The 24,665-nt window shown below is 38.3% G+C and overlaps 4 protein-coding genes and 1 long non-coding RNA gene across 6 annotated transcripts; all 5 read right to left on the bottom strand.

Annotated features, from left to right (window-relative positions):
- Positions 1-200: 200 nt before the first annotated feature.
- On the bottom strand, positions 201-7,345 carry LOC116215929 (dihydrolipoyllysine-residue acetyltransferase component 1 of pyruvate dehydrogenase complex, mitochondrial). 2 transcript variants are annotated; one of them, XM_031551746.1, is made up of 23 exons: positions 7,079-7,345; positions 6,353-6,400; positions 5,720-5,774; positions 5,615-5,648; positions 5,325-5,371; positions 5,187-5,231; positions 4,975-5,048; positions 4,710-4,779; positions 4,241-4,432; positions 4,089-4,133; positions 3,891-3,964; positions 3,417-3,486; positions 2,893-3,282; positions 2,504-2,564; positions 2,381-2,425; positions 2,215-2,298; positions 1,737-1,813; positions 1,595-1,657; positions 1,339-1,409; positions 1,190-1,250; positions 1,049-1,109; positions 811-891; positions 201-577 (listed from the first exon to the last, which is right to left on the bottom strand). In XM_031551746.1, the coding sequence occupies exons 1-23, from the start codon at positions 7,177-7,179 to the stop codon at positions 519-521; spliced, it is 1,908 nt and encodes a 635-aa protein (XP_031407606.1). In that variant the 5' UTR covers positions 7,180-7,345; the 3' UTR covers positions 201-518. The 2 variants fall into 2 exon arrangements, with proteins under 2 accessions (XP_031407606.1, XP_031407607.1); XM_031551747.1 differs by lacking the exons at positions 3,891-3,964; positions 4,089-4,133; positions 4,241-4,432; positions 4,710-4,779.
- A 560-nt stretch (positions 7,346-7,905) lies between these two features.
- On the bottom strand, positions 7,906-12,701 carry LOC116215932 (3-phosphoinositide-dependent protein kinase 2-like). The gene is made up of 12 exons (XM_031551752.1): positions 11,928-12,701; positions 10,864-11,044; positions 10,703-10,755; positions 10,416-10,517; positions 10,231-10,339; positions 10,058-10,136; positions 9,558-9,723; positions 9,256-9,390; positions 8,985-9,145; positions 8,648-8,867; positions 8,272-8,351; positions 7,906-8,200 (listed from the first exon to the last, which is right to left on the bottom strand). The coding sequence occupies exons 1-12, from the start codon at positions 12,135-12,137 to the stop codon at positions 8,077-8,079; spliced, it is 1,620 nt and encodes a 539-aa protein (XP_031407612.1). The 5' UTR covers positions 12,138-12,701; the 3' UTR covers positions 7,906-8,076.
- Positions 12,702-14,737: 2,036 nt separating this feature from the next.
- LOC116189199 lies at positions 14,738-15,887 on the bottom strand. The gene is made up of 2 exons (XR_004152353.1): positions 15,346-15,887; positions 14,738-15,088 (listed from the first exon to the last, which is right to left on the bottom strand). It is a non-coding gene; the product is annotated as an uncharacterized LOC116189199 (long non-coding RNA).
- Positions 15,888-20,140: 4,253 nt separating this feature from the next.
- On the bottom strand, positions 20,141-20,900 carry LOC116187014 (cyclin-dependent protein kinase inhibitor SMR1-like). Its single transcript, XM_031515585.1, has one exon. It carries the CDS (start codon positions 20,810-20,812, stop codon positions 20,426-20,428), a length of 387 nt encoding a protein of 128 aa, XP_031371445.1. The 5' UTR covers positions 20,813-20,900; the 3' UTR covers positions 20,141-20,425.
- Positions 20,901-22,242: 1,342 nt separating this feature from the next.
- On the bottom strand, positions 22,243-23,234 carry LOC116216083 (cyclin-dependent protein kinase inhibitor SIM-like). Its single transcript, XM_031552009.1, has one exon. It carries the CDS (start codon positions 23,016-23,018, stop codon positions 22,560-22,562), a length of 459 nt encoding a protein of 152 aa, XP_031407869.1. The 5' UTR covers positions 23,019-23,234; the 3' UTR covers positions 22,243-22,559.
- Between the last annotated feature and the right edge of the window lie 1,431 nt (positions 23,235-24,665).

A 24,665-nucleotide genomic window follows, 5' to 3' on the forward strand; every position in this document is an offset into this window, starting at 1 on the left:
ATTTACTTATCCGGGTTTGTATACCCTATATAATCCATAGTCAGTTGAACGACATCTGAATAGGAATTTATCAAAAAGCCAATAGATTTATAACATCTGGTGCTCTTAAAAAAAAAAAGACTTAATGATTGATTAATAATAATATTTTTCAGCTCATGATTACGTCAATTGCATATCAGAATCCAAGTGCCATTGAGATGTTGATGAGCAAATTCATAAGTCGATATTGAATAATGACAGAACCAGATGCCCCCATTATTAGCACCAAAGAATTTTTATTACAAACCTAAATACATAGGAGCAAACACGAAACAGCTGAAAGAGTCACCTGTCAAAACTGGGTTTCCTCTCAATTACAAGGTTAATTGCAGTGTAGAAAAATTCCGGCAATCCGAAAAAGAATCAACACTCAAAGCTGGTGAGACTATCCGACAAATTCATCTGAAATGTGGGAGAGAACATCCTCCCCCGCTCCAGAATAATGCCTGGATTCTTAGTTTAAGGCCGCTTCAGGTTGTTTACAACATAAGCCTACGCATATCGCTGAAGTTCAAACGCAGAGCAGAGAGAAATGCACCTGCAGAACATGATACCATTGCCATAGGCTTGTTCAGAATACTTGCCGAAAGAACAAAGAGAATAGGAATTCATGATCTAATGTTGTTTCTAATTTTTATTACCCACTTTGGAAAATCGTGGGACTACGATTTGCCAAAACTGCTATTCAGTGATTTCAGAACTCATGCTATACTATGAGTTAACTCTAGCTACCATCAAGGCAAAGCTAAGCTATCAGTAATTAATCAATACCTCCAACTTTGCCATCGAAAACTCGGTGATCTGCAGATAAGGTCAACCTCATTTTGTTAACCACAGCGGGCTGCTCAACTCCTGTGCATAAAACATAAACATTTCCACTTGAGGCACTTTAATCATCAGAATCAGGTGATATGTTCATGTCGATGCTTAATCTGACGCCACTCGAGAAGATGAAACACGTTTCCTCTGTTCTCTTTTTGACAGAGAAATAATCAAAGCAATGTCTTACCATCAGCTCCAGTTACTGGTTCAACAACTTTATTTCCCCTCCCGACTGCAAGTATACCAGCCTGCAGATGAAAGAAAGCAGAGTCATACAATGGGTCACTTCCAAAAATTTCTGGGAGTAAAGGAGTAATATCTACAGTACCTGTGGAGGATTGATTATGGCACAGAAATGGTCTACTGGAAACATTCCGAGGTTGGAGATACTGCATAAAGTTCAACAAGAAAACCACAGATGAATAGCTGGTTTTAGGATAGGTAAAGAAACACAAAAGAACAGCCCAATCCACAAACCTGAAAGTTCCTCCCTGAAACTCATCTGGCTTAAGTTTCCCTGCTCGTGCTTTTTCAGCCAATTCCTTCACCTGAAATGTGGAGCCATAGCAACAATATAGAAAAGAGTTGGAGGAAGATTTGACATTTCTGGAATTCCTGGGTTCAAGATTAATTAACTTTTAGACCATTCGACCATGGGGAAACCTGATAACTCCGATTGCATAAAAATTTAAGACCTTTCATTCTAATATTGATAGTGGCATCAATCAAGTACCTCCATAGATATAGATGATATCGTTTTCTGATCAGCATTTCTGATGATTGGAGTCATCAAACCCTGCAACACAAGCAATTTATTGATTTCATGTACAACAAATCAGACTTCATTATAGGATCAAGGTTGTACCCCAACATACCTTCTCAGTAGCGACAGCAACTGATATATCAATAGAATCACATCGAATGACTTCTCCTTTCTCAGCATCCCAAAAAGCTGCAAGGCATTGCCGTATAAGCATACTAATTATTAATTACTTTGTGACAGGAAAAGAAAGTGCCATGGATAGATAATTAGTCCAGCTACTTAGAAATTCCAGATACTGACAATATGAAAAGAGAAGTAAAATCCATCACAAGGGGAGAAAATTAAGGATGAGGGAAGAATAATGGAGGTTGAAAAAGTAGCAAGAGAGCAAATTTTCCCTCACCATTTACAGGAAATGCCTAAAAATCATGTAGCAGTAAGAGCTTGGTTTCATGTTCTAAAACCTTGTTTTCATGTTCACAACAAGATGAACTGAATCACTGTTAAAACTGACTGCGGTTCAGCATATGCAAATTCAAGGAGACCACTTTACTGTACTTCACATGAGTAAACTACCAAATGTGCCTCACCATTTGCTTCTGGCACATTTCTCAGGGCAACAGCTACAGCCTTGATGACAATATCATTTACTGAAACTTTGACGTCATGCTGTTCTGGAAAGGAGGAAGCACAAAAAGATTAGGGGAAGAACAGGATCCTTGTAGAAGTGATAAACTTGAGGCCATCTCTCTGTACCTTTCAGTTCTTTTCGGAATGAAAGCAGAGGATCCAGGGTGACATCTGGCACAGACGAACAAGAGTTCTAGTCAAAATTTAACAAGGAGGTACAAACTTCCACTAATAGAAATTAACACCAACCTGTAGATAAGTATAAGTGTGGTGTATTTTGCTTGGACTCCAACAACCTTTTTGCTATAACCTACAGGACAGAATGGGGGCATTCACACCTGATCTTGATAAGTATCTACATATACTATCTGACCATCTAACTCGTAAGAAATGTAACACATTCGAAATCATGAATAAGGTGAACTGTGCACTAATATCAGCCACACTCTTTACTGCAAAATAAAATCCAAAGATATCTATTTCCTGCAAAAATTCAAAAGCACAATGTATTGGCATGCATAGTTTATTAATAAAATCTTGTTTCAATTTGTAAAGTAAAAAGTGGGCGATGCACGTAAGAATATAGCAAATTTCACAAATTATGTCCTGACTTCCCCTAAATACTTAAGAAAATAAACCTTGCGAATTTGACTGTTCGGTAGATCTTCAAAAGAATCTGGCTGTTGTGCAGCAGCCCTTGATTCTGGCACTTTAGTGGCAGGCTTCTGGCTAACTTCATGTGAAGGTGTCTCTTTAGACGAAGAAGGCCTTGGAGATGCTTTTCCGGACCTAATTGCAGCTAGAACATCTCCTTTCAGTAGGGTTCCATGAGCACCCGATGCCTTCAATGCTGATATATCCAATCCATGTTCTGTGATGAGAATTTTTGCAGCTGGACTGATCCTTTGAATAGAAGATTTCCCTGGAGCTATTTCAGTCTTAGCTTCCTGATGGACAGGCTTCTCTTCTTGGATTGGACTGCTGCCAACAGATGTCTTTACAGCCTCAATGTCATTTGGATCCTCAACCTTGTGAAACAATAATATCAGCATGAAGATATAACTTTGAAGGAGCAATATCCAGATAGATATATCAAATTTGGAAAATGAAGCATTCAATTAAGTTAATAAAAATCATCAAAGCTGGTGAATGTAATTCTTACTGTTATAGCAATAGGCTGTCCTACAGAGACGTCCTTGGAACCTTCTGGTGCTAGGATCTTTGCCAAGTGACTGCCATCACCATTATAAAGTAAAGCAAAAAGCAATTATGAGAAACCAAAAAATCTTCTTCATAAATGGTACACTGCCATGAGGATACAAATACTATAGTTAGAAACCTCACCCTATAGTGCATACTGGAAAACCCAATCATGACATATGAAATGCATATCACTACTCTTAAACACGTAATAAACAACACAGAAAGAAAGCGAATTCTCAGGAGCCAAGCTATGTAGTTGGAAGGTCATATGGAAAGACCAATATGTGGCAACGAAGAAGAATGGCGCATACGGTCTAGTAATAACCCATGAAGATACGCATGTCACTGAGAATGGAATCAAAAGCACCACTACTGCAAAAATACTGCTAAAAACACATTTTATCTACACGTTAGTAAGAAGTTAGAATATTACCCTTCTTCAAGACTTTCAAATTCTAGTGTTGCTTTGTCTGTTTCTATTTCACATATAACATCGCCAACCTCTATCTGAAATAAAAGCACATAATTAGAACATGCCAATTCTATTAGCCATTAGAAGCTAATTAGACAAGAAAATTGCCGTCTGTTGCCTAGAACTAGCAAATTCAGCTTTGAACAATTCACAACTAACCTTTTCTCCTTCCTTCTTTCTCCATTTAGCAATGTTACCCTGGTTCTGCACAGGCATTTATGTAAAACTTCACTTTAGCAATGAAGAAATGAACCTATTCTTGAAAAGATGCCCCTAACATTTCAATTAAAATCTCCAGCTCACATTCTTACCATAGTGGGAGATAGTGCTGGCATATCAACAATGACATGGGGAGGAAGTTCTGATGTGTTGATCTTACTGGAACTGGTTTCGTGAACTTTATCATTGCTCTTTATATTCTGATCAGAAACTTTTTCAGCCTTAGCATCAGAACCCCCTGTAACTGAAGCTGGAACTTTTTGTATATATTCTGCTTCTTCAACCTAGTACACCATCCATGATAACCATAAGAACCTACAAGTACTACAAACTTATACAGGAATTCCCTCCGACTTATCTAGAATGAGCATGGAGGGAAATGAAGCATGTAAGAGGTAATTTATTAAGTGAGCAATATGTACATTAATGATTAGTCAGTAGAATCCTCCAAAGAAGCTGCCAAAAATCAAAGCTGGGGAATTGACAGGCTTAAATATATCAGGATGCTACGGAAGCATATTGACTAACAAAGAAAAAAAAATAACACAAGGAAAATCTTACCGTTATTGCAATTGGTTGTCCCACAGGCACGTCCTTTGAACCTTCAGGAACCAGAATTTTAGCCAAATACCTGCAGAATAGATCATAAATTTGTTGAAGCAAATATGTGAGAGAGAAACCAAAATCATAAAAAATTATAGGAAACACATTACAACAGCAGAATTATCACATCAAGCCAGCAGTGACCTCAAATGGGCAACGCATCATCCCATTAAATGCAACATCACATATAATTAACAAGAAAAGAAGTCTTAGACAGTATTACCCTTCTTCAAGACTTTCAAACTCAAGAGTAGCTTTGTCTGTCTCTATTTCACACAAAACATCTCCCACTTCTATCTGTCAATGTGGATAAAAAGCGTTAAGTTCAAAATATTCTCTGGCAAACCTCCAAAAAAATTTACGAGTTTATTTTTAATACTGATTGTTATGATGACTAGCCAGACAATTAAACTACCAAGTTCTTCAAACACTGACCTTATCACCTTCTTTCTTCCTCCATTTTGCTATGTTTCCTTGATTCTGTCATATGCAATAAGCCAGATAGATAACTTCCTTCTAGAAGCAAAAGGTAATATTATTTAAAAATGCAAATACACGAATAAAACGTCTTACCATTGTTGGTGACAGCGCTGGCATCCCGAGAACAGTATGAGGAACATCTGAAGTAAACCAAATAGCTCTATGATAAGATGCTAACATATAGAGAAATGTTTAAGGTTGTACCAAATGCAGAAGTCTACATCAATAAAGAAGTCATAATTGGAATGTTAAGAAGACTAAAGAAAATGGACAATGTGCATCTTGGAAATATTGACAATTTTTAGGGTGTAATCGACTATAAGTACAGCTATATGTAACAAGAAAATTATACATATAATGTTAAGATGAGATTTTATATGTACCTCCAGCAGAGAAGAACCGGACCCCAATTTGCAACTGCAAATTGACAGTGAGATTAGAACTGGCTAAATTCCAAATTGCGAAGTGCTAAATGAGTTAATACTAACCTTGTGCTTCAACAAATTATCGCAAGCGCCCGTGGATATAGGGAATGATGAAGACCTGATAATTTCAACCATCAGCAATACAGCATTGACAGGAATTTGGATACGGTGAGAGATAAATAAACTATTTTTTTCAATATGAGAATATGAACTGGAACTAATGGAACCAACTACATAGGGTGTGCTTATACGAGGTAGCATGACACTAATGTTCACTCTCCCTCTTCTTCTCTGCCTAAGAGTAGTGAGTTATCAAGCACGGCATTGTTTTCTAAGGAGACATCAGCAGAGGGTTGGACTATCAAGAAAGGTGAAGTAAGGATTACCGACTCATTTTATAAGGGAAAGTCTCAATGTGCCTGTGCCAGGTGAGCACAGGTCAATTATCCACACCGAGAAGTAAAAGTCCATTCTCCTCGTACTCAACAAGGAATAAATTTCACCATAACAAGAATAAAGCAAAAGAAGGACATGAAGGCTCAAATTGTGCAAGGAATATGCAGCCGTCTCGAGCCAAGATAAAGGTTCTCCAAGAAATAGTTACTATGTGAAGCCAGCTAAGACTCTTAAAATATGGAATAAACCCAGATAAAAATAAAAGGAAAATTTCTCAAAATTTGACTAATAGATACAGACCTTGACACCTTTCTGTCAACAGTCGGAGAGGCCCTCCCATTAGAAGAGCTGCAAAAACAAGGACGGACAAAATTAATCAATAGCATATCCCTTTTGGATGCATACATTAAAAAGCAGACGTACTGGAACCAGAAAACTCCATGAGGAAGTGGCAATCGATGCTGCTTACAATTATCTCCTTGTTATAAGACCTTAAGTGCATTTGAAAGAAATGCACAGCAAGCAAAAAGCGGTACATTTATCCTGCCTCGCTAAAACAGAGAACAAGTGGATTTATGACTCCCGCAGTTTAGTATATGATTATCAGTAGTTTAGCGTATGTGATCACCCGACGACCATTAAAGTATATAAGGCCCTTATTGTATCAACTCGTATTCAGGTATACTTGACTAAATATTGTCTTAATTGTAGTGGGAATTGGTGCAGACTGAACATATTGCTGCAGGAAAGTGGAAATGTAAGAAGTACCCTGATCTTGTACCAACAAATTCATTCTCTATGAAGCTTAAGAATTGTCAAATCATGAATAGATGGTCACTCCCTTCTCTCATAACCTATCGTGCAGCTCTAACGGAGTTAAGTCTCGAGATTTTGATTAGAACTGTCAGCATCCAGCATTCAGAACGAAGGGCAAAGCATCACTTCTCACAGCCAAATCGCCCAACGCAATCAGAATCACAGGACTAGCAATTTAGAGGTTGCGGGAGGGGAAGTGACATCGAGTACCGGGAGAGGAATCTAGAGGGAGCGGTGGACGAGAGAAAGCGAGCTCTGGCTATTGAAACGCCCCGAGAGATCACCGGATTCCTGAGCCGAGACAATGCCATCTCCGAAATTCAGCTCAGCTACTCCAACTCACAAAAGAAACAGAGAGAGAGAGCGAGAGAGAGAGAGCTGGCGTTGGTTGAATTGTTTATGTGTTCATTCGGAGATGCGAAAGGGGAAGGGAAGCTGGACAGGGGCTCCGTCCCTTGTGTCTGCGCGCAAAGTTTACTTCTTTATTTAGATCCTAGCAGGCGCGAGAGCCCCGGGTCCTTAGCACTCCACGGAACGGTCCCGCCACCTTCCCGGTCCACGACGGCAACAATTCCCTTCACGACCGTCGACTATAGATTCCAGTTTGTCCCTTTTTTTTTCTTTTCCAATTATTATTCTAGTCATTTTGGTTGCACATCTCAAATTCAGTATTAAAATTTCTTAATAATGCTTTTTTTTTATGAAGAGCCTCTCATATTTTCTATAATATTATTTATTATAAGTATCTGATAATAATCGAGTTTCTCGAGTAATGAAAATTAAACTCCTGGCGATAGCGTCCGCCCACCGTGCCACCGCCGAGAACCACGACCACTAGTTGAGGACAAGACACCGAGATTGGCGAATTTTGATCTATTCTTGAGGTGAATCTGTGACTATTAAAACTCTTTCCGAAGCTATGGTAAGTCGATGAGATAGCTCAAGTTTGACAGAATCAGAGATACTACGTCAACATCGTGTACTGTGTCCGATGTGTAGTTCGCACCTTCACGAGCAAAATACTTTCGAAGTGAAGAGGTACGAGAAGTTCTGATATACTAAGGAACCATATCATGAGAAGTTTTCCTTGAGAATCCCTACAGCAGTCTCCGTTACAACCATTAGCTTAAAATTATAAATGCGTTAAATGAAGAAAAAGAAGGCACAAAATTCCATTCTGTAATCTTAGGAGAGCACGCAAATGGATATCAAGAGGGGAAAGCCATATGGGATCTCGAATTCGCATCTCGAAGCTTGAATTCTGCTCTCCTGCGTGTAAAATTGTCTCGGGGATGAACTTCTTTAGTACCTCCCAACTCTAAGTCCGCGCCTCTACAGTATTCAGACTGATCAATAGAAAGAATGGTGTCTCGGTAATTCCCACATGGACGAATGGATCTCACCGATTCTGAAGGCCTTCGATTGCTTTCTTCCATTGCCATGCTCTCTGCTTGGAATCTTCAAACGCCATAATCTTCTTTGGCTGTAATAGTGAAATAACCCGTAACCAAGCATATTATGAAGATGCTTCCCATCGTAAGCTGTTCTCAGTCACAAATCGCAAGAAAAGTTTTCGAAAATTATTTCAGAGAGTTCCAAAACTTTTTTTAGTGGCTTCTTTTAGCATAGACGCGCTACAAAACCTGTCCCAGATAAATGCGTAGAACTAAAAGTACCAAAGGATAGATTTGGAATTTTGAAGTTTTCAAGAGCAGGAAATCCATTCCCAAGCAAAGCTTTTGATTCCAAACAAGAAGATAGAACATAAGGCATGCATACCGTGACGATTTTGAAATTTGAAGGGCTGGTAACTTGAACACTGAGGTCGTTAGGATTGTCGGACCAGATAATGTTCCCCTTGACAACTTTTGACGGGTCCACATAGACTAGCTTTGGCTTGTTGGTGAGGATTAGCTGAACCTTCTTGTTAGTTATCTTCCGAATTTTCTTGAGAGTCGAAATCATTAGAACAGATTCCCCAGGATCCAGGAATTGTTGCCTGCCATGGTGCACATGTTAGAATTTCCCCAAAGAAACATAAAGAACCAACAGATGGTTGAGAGAGGTCAGTGGCTTCTGGAGACTGAGAATCCAAAAGGATGTCCAAAGTAACTACCACTTCGAGTCAAACGAATCAATGGAAGCAAGCCTAGTTATGTGACCAGAAACTTCTGACGACCCTGCACAACTACTTCCTTCGTTTTGCTTTGTTGAACCGTCCCCGACATGGGTAGGGTTCCATGGGGAATCGCTCGAATCATTGTCTCCACTGTGAACCTTCATGAAAAACATAACATGTTTTAGTGGATGAATTTCAATGACTCAGGATATTGGTATGATGATCAATAAAGCCTGAGCAGAAGAGGATGGGGATGTCATTATTGTACCACTTGCTCTAGAGCTAGCTTGGGTGGAGTTTGCTTTCTTAAGTTCCTCCAGTCGACTTTACTGAAGAATGGGTGCTTCTTAAGTGCATCGTAGCCTTCAGGTCCTGCTCCAGGCCTTCTTGATGGCTCGATATCCTACAAATCATAACTTGGCCATTAAATTTAACCCCAAATCTTCAAGGAACGACATATTTGTCTCGGAAGTACTTGAGAAGTATTATTGTTTGGCAACCCGATCTCAAAGCAAGCCTCAGTATAAAGTCGAAACATATTGCTGGGTGGGCAGAAAGTTCATAGCTCACCAGTAACCGGTCAATAAGGTCTTTTGCTTCTTCAGAAAAATAATTTGGGAATCTTATGTCTCTTGCAATAATTCTTTGGAAGGTAAGCCATTCGCTGGCATCTTTGAAAGGAGAGGTCCCCGAAAGCATTTGGTACAAGGTGCAACCTAAAGCCCACTGGTCATTTCTGTCCAAATATAGCAAGAACATCACAGTTAAGAATATGCCACAATATGTAGTGCTCGATAAAAAATGATAGAATAGCTCAAAGTTATGAGAATTGCAACTGATTCATATAGGATCCAGCTATAAAGTCACTTAAAAGCTCAAACAAGTAAATAAAAAGGCAGCATATGTATAACTGTCTAGGCTCACTCTAAGGGGATGGGAGGCAAATGAGGATCCTCAATAGTCGAGACTCAAACCTGTCCTTTGAATACTATGCCACGCAACCACAAACCCTAAAACTATGAAAGCTCAGCATCCTAGTCCTATTTAATATTTTTATACTGCATTCATACCCAAAAGTTGCAGGAGAGGAGTTGAGGACCTCAGGGGGGACGTATGCTGCTGTACCCACAAATGTGCAGGCCTTATCATCTATAGAGAATATGACACAAAATGTGTCAGTTTCGCCCTCATGATGCAAAAATAAATTAACAAGACAGCTCATAGGGAAATTTGATTTTCTTACCTGATGCTGCATTAGGAAGCACTGTTATACGACTATCTTGCATAGGCTTTACACTCCCAAAATCGGCAATTTTAATGTGTCCATCTGAGGTGAGTAGCAAATTCTCGGGCTGCAATTTCAGAGGATATTTTATTCGAGTTCTAACAAATGATGAAAAGAATCGGCCAAGAGCAGCGGCTAAGTACCTTGATGTCTCGGTGTATGAGCCCCAGACTGTGTATGTATTCGAGAGCATCCACGACTTCTGCTGCATAGAAGCAAGCCTCTTCTTCCGACAAGCGACCTTTCTGCATTCACAGGCCAATGAAGTTAATCACAGCTTTGTTTAAAACCTCAGCCAACTCCATGACTGGCATCATCTTATATGCAACGGTGCAAGCATTGGATAATACAGAGGATTCCTTTTTGTTTTATCCTCTCTCTAGTCAGCCAATAAGAAGAGGACCATATCTAACATCCCTTTTAAACTTACCCTGGTAATTTGATCGAAAAGCTCTCCACCTTCACACGATTCAAGTGCCATATCTTCCAAATTAAAGAGAACAGGATCAAAAATCAGGAAAAAAAAGGGTGGATTAAGAAAAATTCAGGGATTTTAAGTTCTAAACCTAACATGGCAACATGCAGACTCACATAATGAAAAGGTATCTTGAAATGTGAAAAATAGCCGCACAATCCCTGGGTGATCTAACTGGTCCAATACAATGCGCTCCAGCTTCACATAAGCCGTTTTATTCTCTTTGGTGATGAACTTCTTATCCATTATCTTCAAAGCATACACAACTCCTGTGTCCTTCTTCTTTGCCCTCACGACCTGCAAAATATTGACGAGCCTATATGTAAAAGAAAGCAGCAGGGAACCTTTTGCAAGTGATCCAATTGTATTAGAACGAGGACATGAAATTTCATTCTTCACATTGGAACATGAAGAGCCCTTTTAACTATTGCACAATTATATGGTAACCTACAGCAAACTCTAATTACAGAAGGTTAAAATAAGAAGAGAAAGCAGAGGAGGAAACAGACAGTATCGAAATTTTTCACAGCACATACAGCACTTGATCCTGGATTTTTCCACTTATACATACACGGAGCAGTCATCTCAGAGGTTTAATATGACAAAATCCTCGTATTATACTCGAATTGCTCGCGAGTCTGGCCCTCTGACTCAGCAAATTATCCACCGATATGAAAAATGTTCATCCGCCAAGCCCTGATTCTGGTTTATGCATGTGCAAGGGGTGAACTTGCATGCTAAAGGAAATGAACTTATATAGCTCGCTCCGTGCAACGTGCTCGCCGAAAAGAAGGGGCCCAAAGGCAACAGTTCATATATCCAAGAAACAACGTGTATGCTCCATTGAAAACCATCCTCCTCATAGAACCTGAAATTGGGGAGCTGAAGAATCATCCAAGGGAGCTAAAACAACCTTTGTTTTCATCTTGAAACGTGCAGCTCAGCTCAGAGAAGGAACCCCCATTTCAGCCCCGATTCTCATTCCAGCTTCTTCAGATTATCGGTCACCCATCCCGGAAATGAGCATAAATTCTTACAATTTGCCCGCGTAATGAACGCCAAAATACATCAGATATATCATGAAACTGTCGTTCATACTCATCCGACAAAGACATGAAGAAGAATTAAACACTGACAACAGAATCAGAAACTGTGCATTTATCCGAAGGAAGAAAAGGACCTTAGAATAAGAACCAACGCCGTAGATCTTGCCGAGCTCAAAGTCTTGAATGGTGAAATTCTCCTGGGGAGCTCTGAACGCGAAGCTCTTAGATCTCTGCACGTTGCTGCTCCCTCCATTGTTGTTGTTGTTGTTGTTGCTGCTGCTGCTAACATTTCTCTCTCCCTGAATGCCCAGCTTCGAATCAAAATCCTTCTCCATTGCCAACATTTCTCTCTCCTTTTCCACCCGGAGAAAGAACGACCCCCCCAGAAATCCAAAAAAATTAAAAAGAACAAAAATAAAAGGGGGATAGAAATAATCCCTCTCAATTCTTCCACCTACATGACAACACCAGCCCAACTTTATCTTCTTTTTCTCTCTCCCTCATCTTGGGACGTGGGTTTTTTTTTTTTTGACCGTTCAAAGGGGAAAGGGGCAAGAAAAACAAAAAACTGCAGCACCCAATAGGAAGTGGATCAGAGGGGGACTGAAAAAGGGGGAGTTTTTGAATGATTTGTGATGATTCCTTATATAGGTGAACGTGTAAATTGGGGTCTGTGTGGAGATGGATGGATAGATAGATTGATCAGCTTTTGAGAAAGTAATAAGAGGGCGAGGAAGAGTAGGAGGAGGAAGCAAGAAGAAGAAGAAGAGGATGAATTGGGAGAATAGAGGGAATGTGAGGAGCTTGGGGATTGAAGAAGCCAATGGAACTGCACATGGGATTGAATGATGCACATCATCCCCCTCCTCTCTCTCCCTCTCTGTGCTCTGTTTCTTTTTTTCTTTTTTTCTCGGCCCTTTTTTCTGCCCTTTTGCAGAGACAGATGTATTTTCCTCTTTTTTCTTTTTTTGTCTTAATTTCAATTTGCTCCTTCTAGTTTCGGGATGGGCTGAAAATGGCCCGCATAGTTTGAATCTTATTGAAATATTACCCATGAAACCGTCCGTACTCATCCCAGATTTGGAATGGTATGATGCAATCTGTAGGTGCGATACTCCTATGATACACTGCATTATGAGTTCCCGATATGAGTTCTTATGCTTATTATTTTTTCGGTGTGAAATATGATATCTGAAAATCTAATGAGTTACAATTAATTCAATTCAAGTTAGAAATAACCCCACTAACTGGTGAAACCATCTCAATATGAATTTTTCCATAATCCATGGATAGTTGATTTTCCATGTTTTGTCCTTCTCTTAAGCCATCTCACTCGCACATAGCTAGACTCCATCCGAAACTTTAATGGTTTCATGAGTAAGTGGGACAGAGTGAGTCGGTTTCAAGAACTACGTGTGTTGGCATTGAGATAGATCAAAACAGTAGGGGTGCATTTTGATATTAGCGGTACATTACATTGGGGGGGTGAAAGTGAGATTAAAGCCTTCCTTTGTTTTCTGTCGTGTTGCCGAGTATAGGACATCCCATCTGAATAGTTTAGCCAGGAAGGAAGGGCCTAAAAAAGGTATTGGATTTCGGGGTAGTCAGTGCTGATGCTGATGCGGCCTATGATTAGGAACCCTGATGCCGTCTTCATAAACAATTTCTTTTTTGGTTATTAAATAAATATAAGTGACAAACAAAATGTAATTTAATATGAGCCCAAGAGAAATATATTTTTAAAAAATAAGTCTTTCTAGATTTAAACTATAAATCAAATGAAAGAGAAAGAAGAAATAGATTTTAACCAAAAAAAAAAAGATATCCCAAAATTAAAAAGAAAAAACAGAGAAAAAGACGTATGTGCAATATATCCCCTTTTAGTTGTAAAATGTAACAAGTTGTCCTCAAGAAACAAATTTTTTTGTACGTTTGATGGTTAACCTCTACCTTATGTTTTTAATAAAGTTCGAATGGAAAAAAGAAAAAGAGTAAAATCAACAATTTTGACAAGGGAAGTTTCACATGCTTTTAATATATCAAATTAAGAGGAAAAAGAAGATAAAAACGAGCGGTCATCTTAGCAATTTTTATTTTTTGATAAGTAGAAATTTAAAGTTGTCCGGCAATATTCTGAAATTTGTCGTTGATGAACACTAATCCATTGTCAGCTCCGCCGAGTCCTCTCTTAACTTGTTGGAGATCCCAAGTCCCCCATTGTTCCATTCCAAGCTTTTAATTAGAAACCAAAAAAGGTGCCAATTTTGTTAATTATTAAAGAAAACCAGAAGAAAATACTAGTAGTCACTGTAAAGGGAGAAAAAAGAAATATAAAGGGAAATGTGAATGGGATATCTTTCCCTCGTGGTTACGAAAACCTCCTTTTTATCGCTTTAATCTTTAGTTTTTTTCTGCAAACAAACAGTACCAAAACACGATCAATATCGCAAGACATGCTTAGCTCGTATATATATGCTTTGTAGTCGGTGGACATTTTCGTATTATAGGAGATATCAGTGTCTTAAAGTCGCGTCTCTCGTGTCGCAGAGCTAAAAATGATTGGAAGTACTTCCCGTGCTCTGCTATTCGCGGGGGTGCAACCAAGTCTCGAGTCTCGACTTAGACGAGTGATGATAGATATTACATGGAATGGTCACATCGGCCATGCATGAAAATCATAGGTTCCGGAAGAGGGACATGGCCCTGGGGCTGGGGCCAGTCCATGGCGTGGGCTCCCTAAGCCAATAATATAGGTTAGGCCCATACTGCATTAGTGGTCCATGATATATTACATTATTCATATCTCCCTCCCACCCCAATATGCAAACCAATCTTAGCTTGCTTCTGGTCATTTTTTTTTCTTTTCTTAGATCATTAATTTATAATATGGATAAGGGAACCGAGGGGCCCCACTTGCTTCTTATAGCGCCCATGCACGTACGTAGATTAAATCAGGAGATTATATTAAGTAAATAAATATATACAGCAGCATCAATTGGATCTCGGCCTATGTCTCCTACTTGAAGTACTCCAGCAGCCCACGTATAGACAGATCGGCCCAATAACTGGCTCATTAGATCTGAAAGATTTGAGGGGGAGGTCCAGGAAACAAGTAGTGTGATTATGTTTGTGCATGTGCTTAATTACAACCAGTTTGGTTTGAGCACGTTAACCACGATCTTATAGGACAGGCTCGGCAACAGAACCTGGAACTGCAGGTCCTTGTAGAAATCCAGCCGCACGGGAATGCATTGCAAGTGAACTACAACTAGAAATCGATGCAGTCATCCTAGATCTGCCAATGAACCCAAGTCATTAGAAATGCCCTTGCATTCGTATATTAGAGGTCTCGGTTGTGTTAATCGTATGCGTGATAGGCCGTTAAAGGTAAAATGAGGTATTCTATGATCAGTTATACTAGCTGTTAGACACAAAAGCGACTGCAGTATTTTTATTTTTTATAACTCATGACAATACCATCATTAATAAAAGAAGGCAAAAAAGCCACTTGTCTCAGGGATTACAAAAAGGAGTAATTCAGAATGAAATTACCGAGATAGCAAGGCCATTAGAAAGAGGCAGAGACAGCAAACAAAGGGGGAAGATTAATTCCAAGTAACAAAGGCAAATGCAGTATCAACTCTAGCAGTATGATCAGTTCCGAAAGCTAATTATCCGCCATCGATACTTCTTATCTCCTTCTAATGCTCGAAAACGAGAGATTCCTTCCTTTAGTGAAAACGTGAGTGAGAAGAGAAGGAGAGCTATAGCCAGCAATTATACAACGTATACTTTGTCTTCTTTAATAAGGGTTAGCTTGGGTCTGGTCTTACCTCATTAGACAAAAGGTCGTATGTTTCTTTTCTTTCACAAGTACAAAAATGGCAGGCAGATAGAGATAGCGGGGACGGGCCGGGAAGGGCAGCTTCAACCTCACTTTTCCCCCTTCACTTTCCCTCTGGATTTCCCTTCTTTTTCCCCTTCTTCTCTCTTCCCATTCCCTTTCCCATTCTCCTCCTCATAACTTCATTCTCTTTTGGTTGTGGGCATTAAATTCCGGAAAAATTCTTATTCCTTTCGGCAATAAAGGATATGGGAATGGGAATTCCTAATTGTAGACGGTAAAGGGATAAGAGATGCTGTCGTTTTAATTATTTACGACAGCTTTAGGTCACGTTTTGGTAAGACCACAAACCCGCTTTCTGTAATTAAAGATCTGATCTCAGCCCTCTTTTGGGAGGAAGATCATGCGGTGCCCCACTTATTAGCCCTTCCACTACAACTAAAAAGGTTCTATAGCTATAGGCTCTCATGTATGATGATGAACAATCAATAAGACCTTGTCCATACCAAAATGGATTAATTTACGTGGTTCGGCATGGTTCTACTACGAGTCTTGTGTGATTGAGAAAATCTACGTTGTAAGAGTTTTACCTCTTAATGGATTGATCTGGTACAAACTGGATTAGTCGAGACTCATTAGACTTTCGGATACCAATATATATACCGAAATAAGATCTTGACCATTTTTCTTAGTTAATCAATACTCTTCCTTGAATTATAATCTTGACACGAAGATATACTATTTTGGTTCAATTGTTTAGTACCTTTTATCAAATTTTCTATATTTTAGTTCAAGTGTTTAGTACCGAACTAAAATACTAAATATTTGGACAAAGGTACTAAACACTTAAACTAAAATACCAAACGGGTTATATGATATCATGTCATGCTAAAATTTCCTGAAGATATAATTAATAATAATGATTATAACACCACAAACAATCACAACTTGTTTAACAAGGAAACACATACATAGCGTGGAAAAGGTTCTGTCTTCTTCTTTCCTTTTTTTTGGAAGGAATATGGTAATTGTGGGGGAAAAAAAGGGAAGGAATACGTTAAATCTACTCTCTCTCTCTCTCTCTTTTCTACCTGTCGTGTGGCAGAGAATTTGCTCTTTATTCTGTCAAATATTAAGCGCCTTAAAGCTTTTTACTCCTGTTGGCTCGGTAAATTTGACATACGCAGTAACCTGATGATCACAAATGAATCTCCTTTCAGGAATGATTTCATTTTTTTTTCCTGTTTACGCTAATAAATTGAAGAGACCATGCAAATTCGACCCTGCCGTAAAAATCACGACTCGATCCAGGGAGCTATAACTAGAAAATTATCAGACGGGCACTCGTACTTGAGAGGAGAAAATATCTATGAATCTCGTAGATGAATGGTGCGAAAGCATTTCAGCTTTATATGCACATGCATGAGAGCAGAGCATATATGTTCATCATATTTATAGGTAAGTGCATGTAGGTCCAAAGATCATATTTGCGTATAAAATGCCTGCAGCATGCACCAGTACTTATAACCAGGGGCGAATCCAGAATTTTCGTTCAGGGGGCAAAAATATTGCTTGATATAAATAGTACATAAATTTTTTTTCCAGGAGAGGCAAAGTGCAAATTTTACATAAAAAAATTCATAAATTAATATAATTTTGGGGCAAAATTATAAAAAATTCAAAGTTCATGGGGCAATTGCCCCCCTGATATTACATTGGCTCCGCCCCTGTTTATAACAATCAGTAAAGGGGAGAAAAACTAAGAACGAAAGAGAGACATCTTTTACTATATGTGTATCTTGTGTGCAACAAAATATCGATCTCATAACTCGTACTATGAGTCTCTTGCGTGCATCATACAGCAAATTCGTGTAGGTAAGTACTTTGGGAACATATTGTACAATTGTTCAATCACTCGATTGTTATATAACATGAGCTTTTATCCATCATGTTAATTTTAAATAACTATATATAGGGGAAATTCGTAGTCATCATCCCAAGCAATCTTTTTTTTTTTTTTTCGATAGGTTCATCTCAAGCAATCTGATAGAAAAATAACCTATACCACTTCGTTAATTAGGTACGCAATTTCTGTAACTATACAACATAGACACGTGATCATCCGTCATATACGTCCAAAATTGGTTGAGAAGTATTTATGTACAATAAGTCCAAAAAATTGGACCACACCCACCTTTCTAATGAGTAACTTTTGTACGTAAACTAATATATCTTTCAAGTGTAAGCAAACTAATTGTGTGTGTATAAATATCTACTTTTTTTTTTGCTAGCTGTTTTCTCTTTCTCCTCATTGTAAAGAAGAGAATAACGTTTCATTAATTCTTGCGTCTTTCAATGGAAATAGGACCGGCCGTATATATATAGAAACCGGCCATAATGAACATTGCAAATCACATTATGAGAAAAGGAGTTTATATATTTTTTGAATAAAGTCAATTTATTTAAGGAAATTATATATATATAATGTGACGTTCATCTAATGTGTAGTGGGGTTTGAGGAGTCCATGCGCACGCGTCATTTATTATTGTTTTGGTTCATGTTTTTAACCCTATGTATTGTAGACCAGCCCTTTAATGACCCTTAATAGTTACTAAATAAACCCATTTAACGCTTACTTGACGTCAAGTAATTTATTTACTTTCAACAAAATAATAATATACTCGAGTTATAAGTAAATTACCTAAAGTTTTTCAAGTAAATACATGTATTTCAAGTGCAAGTTTCATAAATTTTTCCGTCGTTAAATGGATGAAAGTAAAATCAACTCATTTATCACATGGCCTCAGGTTGCATGCAGTTCATATTTATATATTTACTTATAAGATCATCCAAAAAGTCCACAGCAAACTTCATTTTACTACATGTATCTTTTATCATCATTCAGGAAATTCTAACATAACTCCTTGTTTGAGTGACACAATTAGTTTTAATTAGTTTGATTATTTAGTATTTTAATTCAAATATTTAGTACTTTTACTATTTGCGATGGACTGCACGATTTTATATTAAATACTTGAACTGAATTATTAAACACATGAACTAAAAGTAAAAATAATAAACATTTGGACTAATTATGAGTAAACTAATAAAAATGCTAAACACTTGAACTAAAAGTACCGAATGTGTTATTAGGACAAGGTGTCATGTTAGATGAACCCCACACAATGTATATACCCCTTCGTTCATTTACTTGAAGAATAAATAAGATATGTTCAATTTGTAAAAACTTATTATTGGAAAATAGAAAAATAATTAATAACATGCTAAGAGAATTTCAATATTGACGGTCCCAAACCTGTTCTTCCCTTAATTTTGTTAGTTGCATATAACATCATGGGATTGATCATGTTCGATACTACCTGTGGCTAGTTAGAGGAGTAATTGTTTGTTGAAGCATGACGACCTCGGAGATCATTACTAGTATACAGAGAGACCAAACTGAACTTTCTAATATGTAGGAACAAAATATTCATTCAGCAGAAAAGAAGAACAAATACTCATTGATTGAATTGGATATATAGAAGTGCATGATCTCAGATTTTTGCGAGGAATGTTGTGCTTTGTACTTTTGTTTATACGTTTCTGTTGTGTTGAACTAATAAATTGCTTTTCTATAAAATACCTGAGGAAATGCTACACACGTTATCTATATATGTAATTACCACTGTCTGTTTAATTATATAGTACTAATAGATTGTTAATGCTCTTTAATTAAATATGAAATTCAATGCATTCATTTAGCAAAGTGATTAATTGATTTCGACTGTGAAGTGCAACTAAAGAGTGAACAAATCCTTCTCTTTGTCAGCGAAAAAGGAAAAAGGAACATCGATCATTGTTTATTAAAATGGAAAAGACACGATGAGGGGTGAATGAGACGACGGACAGATATGAATCCCAAAACCGTGTCTCTTACTCAAAACATGCATCATGATTCATGAGACATTGCTTTGTCAAACTAATTAAAGCAAAAACAAAAAATACAGATCAACCATCCCTAACCACCTCCTCAATAAAATAATCACAATTAGTTAACCCATCAATTGCCCCACCAATATTCTTCCTTCCCCTTCTTCATTCACATCAACATCATCTACTTCTTCTATTTCAATGCCCAACTCATTAGGATAATTTTACTGTCGTACGTGTTTGGCTTGTGGGGCTGTTCCGGGGAGGGGGGCGCAAGGCTATTAGATCGGCATCAAATACACCTTAAAAAAGTGTTTAATCTAGCAGTTCCAAACGACTCATGAACGTTATGACCGTTGAGCCAGATGATTTCCCATACTTCCTTAATATATATCGTAATTTTTCAAGAAGAGAGAAATCAACCAGAATACATAATAATGAATGCGCCACAGATACAGAAATTTTCAGTTGAATTAATAACGATTCAAATTCCCCATATGGACGGAATTCCAATTTTGCAATTCATGAAAAGAAGAACATGTAAAAACGCAATAATTCACAATCAACCGCAGTCCAATGTAATGTTGCTCAGAGAATTTCTGGTACTTCTTCTTGATTGTTATTAACGATATATCTGGAATTCCAGAAGAATTGATGAGCTGAAATTGAATCAGATTAAAAAAAAAAATAAAAATCTACCTAGTTATATCGACCACACCTATCTATTCATATAGCGCGTGATGAAAAAATGAAAAAAAAATACGTACACAATATAATCAACAATTTCGACTTTGAAATTTTGAATCCTATATTTTGAGTGGGAAAATTAGGAAACCCGATTCGATCGATCCGTACGGCTACGCAACGATCCGTTCGGGGAGGCGTCTCCTCTTCGGCTCCACCGGCGTTGCACTGAAGAACTCCTCGACCTCCGCGCGGTTCACGATCTCAAAGAAATCCAGCTCCGACAGCTTCCTCTTGCACGACAGAGCGAGCCTCGGCTTCTTTGGTGCTGGCGGGCAGGACAGAAGGGCCGGGATTCGGTTCTCCTCCGACGTCGGGGTTCTGCATTCCTCCTCGTCTTCCCGACGCCCTTCTGGACGGACGGCATCCGAATTGCAGTCAACCGCTGTTGCGGAGGGGGCGGAGCCGGAGAATTCTGGAAGTGGAGGGCAATCGACGACGTGCAGACGGAGTTTTGGCAGATCGCGGAGGAGCTGGAGATCGGTCGTCGTCGTCGACATAGTGTTGCCAAATTTTTCCGCTTAGAGAGAGAGAGAGAGAGAGAGAAAGAGAGAGAAGGGATGTACTGGAAGAGAGAGAAGGACCGGAAGCGTGTCCTCTCTTATTTATTGACGAAGGGGTAGAGGCACAGATGATACAAACTACCGGTGCACCATGAGCCCAAGGTAAAAGTCAGACTGCCCGCCGTGGCCTATGCCGTGGGACCCGCACCCTCGCCCCAGTCTTACCGGGACTGACGTGTCACTCGGGAGGTAGAAGAGCCGTGTCGTCGAAGTATTGTATGAAGCTGGGACGGTCCTTCATCCATCCATAATTATATATTTTCTCTTTTTCAAAATAATTTTTATCCTAAAAATTTTGTTGTAGAATATCTACTTATTTCTTCGGTTAGGTAAATGTATATTCAGTTGATTTGTAAACGATTTTTTTTCCTTCGGTAGGTGCTTTGTAAACTATTTTGTTCATGGCTTCAAATATAAACCAATGATCATGGCTGATCTATATTATATATTGCAAGATAACGGATATATTCGAGCATCAACTTGAATTTTGATATATGGCTGATTTATCTAAAACAAATTCTTTTATGTATCTTTCTGTTTGATAAATTTAAATTGGTAAATCAATAATTTTTAGGGAAAAAAAATTATATATAGGAATGGCAATTTTTTCGAAGAAATCAAACTATTTGATAAGTCAGTTAATAAATGTATATTATATATATATCTGAGGGTTTGCGGAAAAGCTATAACGGTCTTAGTAAGTAATAAACTCAGCACAGAACCAAAAAGTCCATCGCATGCATGTTGATGTAATTATGGATGGAAGTTTCGAAAGGTCAAGTATATATAATTAACTCTTGAAACCGTACTAAATTACTAATTAAGTCACCATAAAAACGTAATCTTAACTCTCCAAGCTCATCGATTTGTTTTGCATTTAGCTAATGAATAAAATATCGATGACCTCCTTTCTCGCAAATTATCGGTCACCTCATATTTCCCAATGGCATGAGCTACAATAGTCAGTATCCAAAAAAGAAAAGAAAAGAGGCAGGTCGTATTTGACCATAGAAGTATGACTACATATACAAATTAAATCACATATCGTGAGTTTGTTAAGCAGGAACATGACAACCCACGTTAGAGAAGGATGGATACATAATAAAATTAGGTCTTAATAAGTAGAGAAAAAAGAAAGTAATCACATGGCAATCCTCTTTGTCTGTATTCCTCTCCACAGACAGATAATCAACATTTGGAAGCGGAATAGATCTGCGTGTTCCTGGGGACAAAAGCATTGAGGAGGGGAGCAAGGACAAAACAACAAGTAAGTTCTAATTACAGTAAAAGATAATTCTCAGGTGCACGTTATTCATGCAGACTGCAACTTTTGGCACACCAGAAAATGGGATCGATGAAGAAAAGCATTTGGTCTAGATGAAAAGCATTAGGGAGAAATAAATTATACATAGAAGATTTTCAACTATAATTTGTTACATCCGAAGGGATCTAGATGAAACTAATTCACAAGATCTATGTATCTGTGTGATTACCAGAACCATAATCAATAAGATTTCAGGCATAAAATATTTCCCATCGATTAGGCTTATAATAATCATCTCGCATAATCCTTCTATATAACGCAGAAAACGTGTAAACTACATACAAAATTCAGTATCACCCTGCAGATATTTCAAAAACAAAAGTGCGAGAAATATTAGATCTACTGATTGAGCTAGCACGATCATCGAAACTGCACCACGAAGCCCTTGCATGAGGATCTTCTCTTCACGACCGATGTTGGATTATTAAGTCTGCACTGCTCCAACCTCCTGAACAGATCCTCCACTTCTTCCCGGTTCACCACATCGAAGAACTCCATTGACCTCAATTCTGATGCCTTCCTCTTTCCTAAAGATGTCCTCCTCGGCTTCCTCGGCGCTGGCGGGCACTCAAGTACCTGCGGGATCTTATGCTCGCTAGATGTGGGGGTCCGGCATTCAGTATCTTCTTCACCTCCGGCAGTTGCTGCACCTCCTACAGCGATAATGCTCTCCTTATCATCATTGGTGTTGGTTCTTGAGCTATGATAATTATCGGATCTTGAATTCAGAGCGCAAAGGGTCCTGATCGGTGGCAGTGTTAGGGTGTTGTCAATTCTGGGTGGATTTTCTCGGAACTCCAGATCCATAGAGGTAGACATATCGAGGTGCAATACAACAATTGATCTGAAAGGGCTAGCTAGCTAGCAGGATTAATCTCTCGAAACCGAGAAAATCGAAACTCGATCGATCAGAAGACGAGATTGTTGGATACGAGGGTAAAACTTTTTGTAGGAAAAGGGTTTGGTGTTGGAAGGGGAAGAGAGAGGCGTCAGAGAGAAGAAGGTGAGAGAGAGAGAGAGCTTTATTCCTTATCTATGTTGCAAGGAAAACGACCTTCTGCTGCTGAGGAGGTTTTTATTTTTTATTTTTTTAACTGAAAAAGCGTCATCAATGAATTTGCAAAAAGGAAAAGTTTTTGGAGAGGCTCCAAACGAGTCGGATAATTAATGCAACAATTTCTTTTTGTTATAATTCTTTTAACCGTTATATTTTAATTATTGATGAATAAAAATAAACAAAAAATTTATTGGTCATTTAAAGGTCAATAAACTGATTACACCATACGATTGATTGCACCATAAATCTTTTCGATCGGATCATTTTACATTGCTCTTTTTTTTTTGGCCCTTTTACCGCTTACAAGAACATGTCTAGCTCATGATTTGACGTTATAAGGGATTTGGCTTTTTTGCTGATTGATGAGCTTTAGAAAGTGGCGTAAGTTGGAAGCATTGCGTGATTTCACTTAATTTTGATGAGCGCATGAAGAATTCTAGTCTTATTTCAGGAAACTAAATAATTTCTGATGAAATCGAGTTAAATAGTCTCAAGAAAATCACAACTTAATGTATTTCTTTCCAATTCGGTTTGCCCCAATTCAAGTACCTTTCTATGTATTGTATGTGGGCTAGGAAATGGCAGTTACCTGATATAACATGTTGATTATTTTCAAAAGGATCGAGATTTTCTAAGAAAAGAACATTGGTGTTTGCTTAGCTAGCTAGCCAACCAGTATGCCATTTAAACGTCAAAATTTACCAAGAAAAAGATTACATTGATAAAAATAACATTGGATTGTCAAAAAATTAATGAAGGGGAATAATGGAATGCCTTCCTTCCATTCAAAACACATGATGCCGTGCTAATCTCGCTTGGTCATCTATTCATGTCGAGTACAAGATAATTTCAATAAATGTTAAATGGTTCATATTAACAATAAAATCTTTTAACCGCACTATTATCGTGATTGGAGACCCATGAAATTTAATTCTTACAACTTGTCAGTGCTGGTAATACGACGACATGTCATTCTTTGGTAATATTATTTATTATTCATAAATAATTGGTGAGGTTTGGTTTTAAAGAAAAATAAAAGGGAAAAAATGGAAATTATAATGGGAGTAAAAGGGACTTTTATTAACAAACCCGAAACGGATCCGGCACATTGATTTCAGTGTCGCGCTTGTTTCCATGCATTGCTATGGGATTCGCCATGGAATAAGTGCAATGGAATGACTGCTCTGAGGGCCCACACCACGCGCGTTGGAGTAACGCCGCTGGGCCGTGTACTTCAAACTCTATGAGCGCGTGTAGGAATCATAGGACACGACAAAGACATATATAAATAGATAGGCCTTATATAAGCACAGCATAGGATTCTCGTCGTAGGAGTAGTAGAGCCTTCAATATCAATACACTGATCTGATCTGACTGCTTGTCTGGCGGTCTTCTTCTAAATCTGTAAA

This window comes from Punica granatum, chromosome 8, assembly GCF_007655135.1.
Source record: "Punica granatum isolate Tunisia-2019 chromosome 8, ASM765513v2, whole genome shotgun sequence".
Classification (NCBI taxonomy): Eukaryota; Viridiplantae; Streptophyta; class Magnoliopsida; order Myrtales; family Lythraceae; genus Punica; species Punica granatum.